The sequence below is a fragment of the Cinclus cinclus genome, chromosome 12 (genome assembly GCF_963662255.1).
Source record: "Cinclus cinclus chromosome 12, bCinCin1.1, whole genome shotgun sequence".
In the NCBI taxonomy this organism is placed as follows: Eukaryota; Metazoa; Chordata; class Aves; order Passeriformes; family Cinclidae; genus Cinclus; species Cinclus cinclus.
In genome coordinates this window covers 11,264,896-11,274,888 of record NC_085057.1, presented here as the reverse complement: position 1 = coordinate 11,274,888, position 9,993 = coordinate 11,264,896, and the positions used below count along the sequence as shown (strand labels likewise).

At 40.4% G+C, this 9,993-nt stretch overlaps 1 protein-coding gene across 1 annotated transcript in view; it reads right to left on the bottom strand.

Annotated features, from left to right (window-relative positions):
• Positions 1-2,551: 2,551 nt before the first annotated feature.
• KBTBD12 (kelch repeat and BTB domain containing 12) overlaps positions 2,552-9,993 on the bottom strand; it is a 30,089-nt gene continuing 22,647 nt past the window's right edge. Inside the window, exon 5 of the mRNA XM_062500960.1 lies at positions 2,552-2,721. Coding sequence (XP_062356944.1) covers positions 2,552-2,721 — 170 coding nt within the window. The remainder of the gene's footprint in view (positions 2,722-9,993) is intronic.

Here is a 9,993-nt window from a genome sequence, read left to right as displayed (position 1 = left end):
AGACCTTCTCAGAGTATTACTTTCCTTCCATCCGGCTCATTAAATATCAGTCTTAAAAGCAAAACATACGAAGTGAGAAAGAAACAGCCAGCTCACTACTGAAATAAAAGTTTAATTGAAGAGTGCCAGCTAAGTTTCACATACATGGTCAAATATTACTAGTGAAAGTTTGCAAATATCTTCCTTCTTCCCTTGAAATATTGCAAATAGACTGTCTTTCTAAGAGTGAAATTCAGTAACTAGCCCAGGCTTTAAACCGCAGGAACTGCAAGGAATAGAACACAGAGCAGAGACCGAAGATCAAAAAATCCCTTTAAAACAGTCTTCCTTAAAGGAAAAAAAAAAAAATCAGTAGGTACAGTTGCAGAATTTGGAGTTTCACAAGGGAACCCTTAATGGATGCTCAAGAGCATTGCTTCCAGCTGCCTTAAAAGCCTTGTAGAGAAATTAAAACAAAATTACCTTTATTTCACCGTACCAACAAAAGTCAAAGAGTTTCCAATATTGGGTGGTTATTGATTGGAAGAACTTTCTACTGATTTTGTTTAAAAACTTATTAAGGCAGAGTTTGCCTCCTTGATCTTACACCTACAACTGCACTTGATGACCATAGGGGTTGAGATTTTAGGAACTGGTCACTGATTTGTACTGCTGAAGTTCATGGTTGTCACAACTCTGTTCTAGGCAGATGATAACCTACATATGTGCAGTGTAAAGAAAAAAGGATGGCTGAATAATACAGAAATCATGCAAACACAAGAGTACGTGATTAGGCTGTGACACACATTCTGCTTGGGAAATCTAAAGGGAGACAAGCAATTAACTGTAAGGCTCATGGATTTAGTCCTTTTCTATATGTTATCCTTAATTTCTTCCCCCCAAATCCCTTCTTGTCTGAGCATTCCTCAGTGTCCTACTAGAATTATCAGGAAAACTTGGTGATCTTCCTTCTAACAGTTTTTACAAGACAGCTTAATATTCCCACTGGATATTTATAGAATAATTAATTAATAACAAGAGTTGGAATTGGGAAAGAGCTTTTGGATCATCCTCTCCATCTCTCTCTGCAGTAAGCACTGCAGTCAAAAAGGCAAGAATAAAGCTGGCATTTTTGCAGCCTAAAACATGATTGAAAGAGAAAATTGAGATGCTCTAAAATACAAATCCTGGAAGTAACTATGGATAAACTGCCTGATGGACTCCCTCATTTCTTTGCCTTTTTTTTTGTTGCACTTTTGTTGCTTCTTTTGTAGTTACCAAAAGCCACTTCCTGCTGACAATGATTATTCTTTTACAATATCATAGTTTAGTCTTATGTTTATATCTGACATTCAACATTGCAGTATGCTGTCATTTACAACTGTAGCCCATGAACACAATGAGATTTCCAGTTCTCTTGTCTTTACTGCCCAGGCAGTGGCAGATACAATGCAAGGTACACACCAGAGAATTGATGAATAGCTATTGGTAATTCAAATAGAATAACAATTTTCACTCCAACCTACTGTCCTCAAGCCCTACAAGGGCTAGCACTGCATTCAGAAGCACTGTTTGAATTATTCCTCTTCCCTGTGACTATAGCCAATTCTGTTGGTAGAGAATTAGCCTTATGCTAGTCCATTAAAGCTATTCCTATTATCTAAATATTTATTGTTTAGCAGACCTCTCCTTTCCCTGTAGCTGCAGTGCTGATATGCAAGTAATACTGGTCTCATTTATTACTTTTTAGTTTGCATCCCCTTATTCATCTCCCAAGGGAAGTTTCCTAACTGAGCTCTAAGGTCCTGGTCATGCCAGACTTTGTAATAAATAGGATTTATGTAAAAATTCAAGATTCTTCTTGTCTTTGGTAAAGACTGCCTACCAACCCTGCTGAAAGACTCATTTGTGACTTGCTGCCAAAGGATCAGTTTCCTACCAGCACAGGGTCAGGTCTATTAGCAAAGACTGAATGTTTTGACTGTTATGTCTGTGCTTTAGATCGTGTTTGCAGGAGCTGGTGTTCTTGGCTAATGGACCTTGGCTAATGGGATTTTGTTTCTGACAAAGGCTTTTCTACGTTTTACCTTTGCATCAGTCAGTTACAGTCCGGCACTTGTTTTTCATCGGCTGACTTAATCTATTTCTTAGCTTCTTGGGTAGTTTAGTAGATCCAAGTGGGATGAACAGCAAAGGAAGGATTTCCCTGGCTAGAGCTTTCTGTCATATGTCTGCTGTGAGCTGAGCCCTGGGCTGCCACTGTGCCTGTGAGGCAGAGTCCCAGCAGCTCAGGCTTTGTCCAGCCCTGGAGCTTGCACAGCCAGACTGAAGTAGAAGAGCCACACACAAAGGCTGGACAACCTTGGCTTTCAACCACAGAAGTCCAGAGCACCAGTACTATCAAATTAAGCATCATGAGAGGAGCACAGCTCAAAAGCAATTATGTCCTTAAGCACATGTTGCCCTTTTCCTCTTTGTGGGACTCTGCTGCGATCCAGAGCCAACGCAGCATTTGTCTCCCCAAATTCTTCAGTCTCTGCAGAATCTGGAAGCACTGAGAGTCACTGAACTTCTATTGGTCCACTAAATCTGGAGGAGGAGGGATAAGATCCCGTGGGTTGAGCCGAGCAACAAGGCAAACATCATAATTGTCGTGCATGAGGACGTCGGTGGCCACCACGTTCCACTGGTTCTCCCACGGATCCAGCTCAAGGATCTCTTTGGTGATAACTTCATGACGAGCTGAAACACAAAGGCAACAGCAGCAGGCATCAGGGGGCAAGTAAAACAGGATCAAAGAGGTTTGGGCAGTTGTCATTATGAACCTTCTGAAAGGGGAAATAAAAAAGTAATTTCTGTGGTACTAACTGTGCAAAAAGCATGTGAGTTGTCAGCACACAGCAAATTAAATGGTGCAGATGGAAATCTCCACAGTGCATTCAGTCCTCACACTCTGGGTGCCAGGTGCAGCTGCAGAGAAAAAAGCATCAAGTGCTCCATCGTTGCACAAGTATGCAGGTGGCATTTTATCCTGCAGTCAATTGTCAGATGCTCATCTTTTAGAGACAGAGTATTGCCTCTCGTTCTCAAGTATGCCTACATGCAGTGTGTTCTTTTCTTTGCCCTGACTAAGATGCAAGTCTCAGGCTGCAGGAAGCACTCCAATACTATGGCTTTTCTTGGGTGCACAGTCTGGACATCCTGTGACATAGGGATAAATAAAGACAGAAAGAAACTCTCAAGGCTCTAAATGCACTTTAGATGTTCTGAAATGCTGAGGAATTTGTCATGGACAGGCAGGTTAGAAGAATACCATTAAATCACAGCCAATCTCCAGACAAGAAGCTTTTTACAAAGACAAAAAAAAATGAAAGAATAACCATGAAGCACAGTACCAGCAGTGTTATATTAAAAATTCTTACAAGACCACAAACCCTTTCTTTGATAACAACAGTCCTGAGCTCTGCAACAATTGTTACTCGAAGCCTAACTTTCCTAAAATAAAACTGTCTTTCATTTCTGCTCACTTTTTCCTTTCATCTTAAATTTGCTTTCTCACAGCAAGTAACCTTAACCTAAACTTTCCTTACTTTGAGCTGAGGACATGCACATGCTTTGCTGTCAGATGAACCTTGGGAGAGATTTATTAAAAACCAGGTCTCAGAATTCCAAGAACAGACACTTCACAGGCACCAGGATAAGAACCATCATAGCAAGAAACACTGGATACTCAATGCTGTTTTATTGAGACTGGTGACAGGATAAAATTTACAGGTTCCAGAGTGAGATTCTCATTCAGCTATCCCTTATGGGAAGTTTTTTTTTTTATACAAACAATCCCCCAGCAGCAGCCCTATCTCACATCTATCAACTGCACCTCATGCTTTGGGGACTGCCCTTATGCATAACTGACACTAAAGGTTTGAAGAAGGGGAAAAGAATGAAAGCAAAAGAGCACCCAGAGACAAAGATTGTTTCTCATGTTGGAAACAGACCACGTATTTCTCCAGGGGACAGCAGCTCTGGGGGTTTAGTACCCCCAAGACAGTGCTGTCATGGTTTAGGTTCCATGCAAAATTGGTATTGATGTTATAAAGATGTAGTGTGTTAGGATTTAAAATACCCCTAAGGTTCCCCTAAAAGGAGGAGCTTTGGGATGTGGGGAGGTCAGATGGAAACAAGGCTTCTCCCAGGAACTGGCTTCCTTGCTGAGTGGGTACAGGACAGTTCTGTTTTCTGCAGGTCCTGAACATGCACAAGATTTGTGGATGTTGCTCAAGTTTTGTGGACACTTCTGCACATTTTTGTCATGCTTATCTAAGGAAACCACTCACCAACCATTGGCCTCTTTCATCTGGATAAAGGAGGGCAGCACAGCATTTCTACCCCAGCTTCCACAGCCTGTTCCTATTTCCCCCCCATTGTGTCACAATTTATTGTGGTATAATTTTTGTTGGTCCAAAGCCAGACCTCCGGGACTTTCACAGATCTCCACGAGCTTACTGTGCAGGAGCTTTGAGTAAGATTTCAGGATATGGTCTCATCTGAATAGTGTTTATTCCGTTCCTTGCTGGGAAACAAGTTATGATGGTTTGCTTATTGAACGTGGACTTCATAATAGGAGGATAATAATACATTGAAAGATAGAAGACAGCATTCAAGACAGAAGACAGCAAACCGCTAAAAAATCCATTTACATGTGAAGAGAGAAGACATGGCTGGATAAAAGCAAACAAATAACACATGCCAGTACCTGCAAACTGCTGCATGACCCTGCAAGAGTGAAGAGGTTTTTCCTGAGGCAAATACAGAAACACAAACTGACCAAAGCTGTGACACAGGAGGCTCCTGTCTCTGTGGTTTGTTTATTAGATCGTCTCTTTTATGCAATAAATTTTTATGCCTGGGTTTTCTTTGGTATGGATAATGACAAAAATGAGACAAACAGAGGGAAAATAATCAAATGCTGGAACCAAGACATTCTGTGAGTGATTGCAACACTTCAGAAAAAAATATTCATCATTAAAACATCAAAGGCAGATTCAGCAGCCCTTCCTTACAAGCCTTGCTCTGTTCTTTCCTGACCTGGGTGACTCTCAACCTTTATGTCCCTTGTTTCCCTTTTCTATGGGATATTCTAACTGGTTTTGTTCCACTCTAGAAATTCTGCTTTCCAGCACATGGAGTGTTAGTTAACTCTTAACTCTTGGGAGATAAAAAGAGTGGGTTTTTTATAAAACAAGGGAAGCAACAATTCCTCTAGTCTTAATCTTGTTTAAAGGAACCCTTTAGATGAGAAAGCTTAGTGAGGCAAAGCTCTGCTCAAAATAGTCATACTTCAGAAAAAAAAATTATCTTTTTCTATTTAAAAGAGAAATGAATTGAAGAACTTCAGTTTTCAAGCCTTATTTTTTAATTTATGTTTTCTCTTCTTTTTTCTTGGTAAGAACAACAGAAAAGGTGGTGCTTTTCAAAGAGAATAGCACCTTTGATTCCATGCTGTAATACTGGATTTGGGCTTTAATTCCAATAAACAGCTTGAAGGTACAAATAATTCCTGATTCTTCTTCATTGGTTTGCCTTATTTAATTGCAATTTTTAAAAGGCAATATCTTAGCAGCCAATTTTCCTCACAGTAGAATCATGTGACACCTACAAAAAGAAATTGGCTGTATTACAGAGATTACCTTCTTAAAAAGCCACCCCACACAAACTCTCTGTCCTCATGGCATTATTCTGCCTCACCACACAACCACCTTACCTAGTGAAAGGATTTCACTCATTTTATTTCTACAAAGTGAGGCAGTGTTTTTGTGCACATTCTTGTTTAACCATGAGAAGTTTTAAGAAACTTTCTTACGCTGTGTTTTTCTGCACAGGATTTAAACCACTTTATATTAGAATTATTCCAATCATACAAACCTAACCCTGATGCAGATCTTTTTCTAGCAGTAAAACAGTAATTTATTCATACTCAGGAAGAAGTAATGAATAAACCAGCAAAGGGATCATTAATCCCAGTGTTACTTAATCCCCATCAGAATTTGTGGTATGTTAAAAAGAGTCAGGACTCTTTTGGTACAGTTTTGCCATCTTGATGTACAAGTGCAGACTGAAGGTTAACAATGAGCCTTCAAATCCATCTCTTCCCAATGACAAGACTTAAATTACACCTGAAAATGTTTAATTTATAGATGCTAAAATTGTATTTCATATATGCAAATACAGTAGTCAAAACAAAATGAGTCTAATCTTTAAATTAACTTTTATATTCTGGTCTGCAACTTTCCCACAGTTTTTCGTATTATTTTTTTCATGGAATGTGCAGAAAGAAAAAGAACAAAAATATTAATTTTCAGTAAGTGATTGCCTGCACTCCATATACACAATCATGTTTTTTTCTTGGAAAGGTTTGTGATTCACTCCCCAAATATGGCCAAAATTTATTGTATGCCATAAGTTTTCTCATGCCATTTGAATCAGGATTGAACATAAATCAGGATGAACGATTCTTGGAAAGATGCACAGTATGACTGCAGGCAACATAAATATTTTATCTGCTTTTTTTCCAGTTTTGGTTTGGTTTTTTTGCTTTGTTGTTTTTGTTTTTGTTTTTTTTTTTTTTTAACCACATTCCAATTCTGATTTGGAGGCTGGGAAGGAAGGAACCGCTTTCCATATGACAATAGTATTTATTACCACTTTTGGTCTTTTTTTTGACCTTTCTTTCTCTTTCTCATTTGTAATAGAAAATTCAGGTACAATTATTAGGTTTTGAGTTGGGAGGGCTAAAGGGAAGCAGATGTAGAAGAATTAAGCAATATGCATACTTCATCCAGGACTACTAACCATGCAGCTATTATGTTTGTAAGCCAAGATAAATAAATTCACTCTGCTGTAGCCGGCTCATCGTCCCGAGGATTGGATTAAAAAAGAAAACCTGAATTTTCATTCATTGGAGTTAAATCTATGGCAAGTTTGCTGAAATGTGGTTGATTTTTATTGTTTCTCCCAGAAGCCCATTGACATCAGCTGGGAGGTTTGCTCCAGCATAGGAATGAGGAAGCAGAGTTGTGGAGACAATGAGAGCAGGTGCCAAGTCACCAGTCACGATGTCTCTGCATCAGTGCAGGGCACAGATATCCAAAGTATTTTGGGACATGTTCACCTGCCTTCTGGCAGTGTCAGAGCCAAACTGGCACACTGTTAGATGGCCAGCAGCACCTCAGCAACTTCATCCAGAGCAGGGCCACCTTGTGTGCTGGGGAAAGCCTCAGTGTCACATCTGTCTTTGAGCTCTGTGCTCTGGGACATTGTAGGATAATAGTTTGGAAGAACAATGCAGAAGGCAGTAGTTCCCAATGAATTACAGTTGTACTGATGACCAAGGAGTAGAAACAGCCTTGCCTGCCCAATGAGGATGGGGTTTATAAAAAAGTGGGCTAACTGGACACTAATGGCAGTTGTAGTTTATGTTTACTAGTTGTGCTGTGAGGAGAAAGAAGGGACAGGCAAGGTAAGAAGATACTGTGTGAGGGACAGACAGGGTTAGGTGGCTGGGTAAGGGATGGGTTGGGCTTAGCCAGTCATGTAGAAGGAAGAAAGAAACTTGCAGAGAGAAGAGGAGTCAGTGCTGTATGAAGCAGTTAATGAGGAAAGGAGTCTACAGACAGAAGGCATGAGAAGCTTTTAATAAAGGACTGGTGATGGTGCCAGTCCAGTCTGTCTTATCATAATTACTACAGGACATCTTCACACAGGCCACTTGTCTGAGCTCCTTGTGATATTGGTTCTCTGGCTGATAGAACATTTTTTTTCTTTCCAGTTTAAAGGTTCCTAATATGCCCTGTATTCTCTTGCCATAAAGCAATTTATATCAATTAAAAAAAAAAAAAGACACCAAATCTGTAGCAGTTGAACTGCTGTCTGCACTGCTCTTGTCATGGAAAAAAGCACCTGAGTGTTTCTTTCAATTGTTTGCCCAGTTCTTGACACCAAACAGCCACCCAGGGCTGCCTTGAAGCAGTTCAGCTTCCACTGCTGGTTTGTACCTGTTTTTTCATGCTGTTATCTGTACCAGAGAATGATTTCAAACATATGGGACTAGCCTCTGCTACTTATCTTCCTCACCACTAATAGCTGCTTTCATAATTACATAAGGTGGAGTTAGGTGACCTGGGAATTCGTATTTGTGTTGCAATGGGATAGAAGTGCATTTAGATCATTACTACCAGATGTCCTGGCTCCTTATTTGCAGTAGGAAAAATAATAAGTTCATCAAGTCTATGGCCTTCAATCCCATTTGTGTGTGTGAGCTGCTCCCTAACTCCACCAGCCTGGCTAGAGAGACACAGCCAGCACTCTCATGAGGTTAAGGACATCCATCATCTGTGCCTGTGGGCAGAAGCAGGCAGAGAATACACAGGAGAGGGAACCTGGCTTGCCTGTTTAACATACTGGTAGCCTTCATGATGGGAGGTACCAAGGCAGTGTATCCCACCAGCCACACCCAAAGCTGGGAGCAAGGTTGGGGCTTGAATTCACCGCTGTGGCAGCTTGCTGTTTTCCCAGCACCTGCATGGAGTAAGGTAAGATATCCATTCTCATAGACAGGTCCTCTCTCCTCCTGATCTGCTGTGCAATTCTTCAGGACCATAGTTTCATGATCCACCCATTCAGTCACAAATTAATGGATACTAAAAAAATATATCTATATATCTATATCTATATCTATATCTATATCTATATCTAGAATGGGCTGGTCTACAGAAGGGGACTTCTAATTCAGTTGCTTCAACTGTTATCTTGGGATTGACCCAGCTGCTTAAGATTTTAAAATCTTTCCAGATTTTGCCTGCTTTTCATGGCCGAGGCCTCTTTCAGGCACAATCTTACAAGCAGGTGATAGCAGGATCACAGGCTACAGAGGCAGTGAGTCAATACAATATGAACTCATATGGGTAAAAACAACAAATCAGAGTAAGAGCTATTTGGCTCAGCCCATCCTGAAATACTGTTTCTAAATGCCTTACAATAGGTTCATATATAATTTACGGAAGATATAAAACTGTTTAGACTGTGTGTGCAAGCAGTTTTGAACACAATAGAAGATGTCATACATGGCTACAAGCCGTGTTTCTAAACAACCTATTGACCTCTTCAGCAATTAACTAAAATGCATAAAAATAGCTATTAATCATTCATTAACCCTTTATAAACAATAAACGAGCCTCAGTAAGAAGCAGGACTAATACCAGCTAATACCATGCTTCCAGAGAGTGAGAAGGTCAAATATAGATGTGAAATGAGCAGGTGCTGCTTTCCAGCAATTCCCCTGACCTGATTTGGCCTCATTTATGGCAGCACATTTCCAGCTAATGAGCAGGGTAGATGAGCAGCCCTCCCTGGGCAGATAGCATTTGCAGAGGTCTCTCCCAGTGCCAGCAGCTCATGCTGGTGCTGGGAGAGAATTTGGTGAAAGGTCAAGCTGCATTTTTTGGGGTGGATGTGGCTTGTGAGCTGCAGAGCCATGGCAGTGACTGCAGCCCTGAGCAGAGTCCTCTGCTGAGCAAAATGCAAGGGCCCTGAATTCCTTCCCTTGGTAGAAATATTTATTCTAATGGCAACAACTGTGGGCAGGAGAACTTTAATTATTCATCTGTGCACACTAAATTTTAACAGAGGGGAAACAAACAGTGCTGCAAATAAGCAGCCCCGGGTTTGAACCTCTGCTTTATTTAGCTGGGAACATGGGAAGGTGCTGGAGAACCAGGTTTTGTTCCAATCTCTCAACCCCCAAGCTTCACAAGTGCAGTATTTACTGTGCCAGACTCCTTAATATGTCTATATTTAATTCCAGTAATGTTCCATAACCACTATAATAATAAAAAAAAAAGCACAAGAATGATTTTCCATCTAAATCACATAATGGAAGAGACTAAAGGGAACAGCTTTTATGGGAGATTAGTCAAAATAAATATTAAACTAGTCCACTGTAAGGATTGGGCAGTGTGT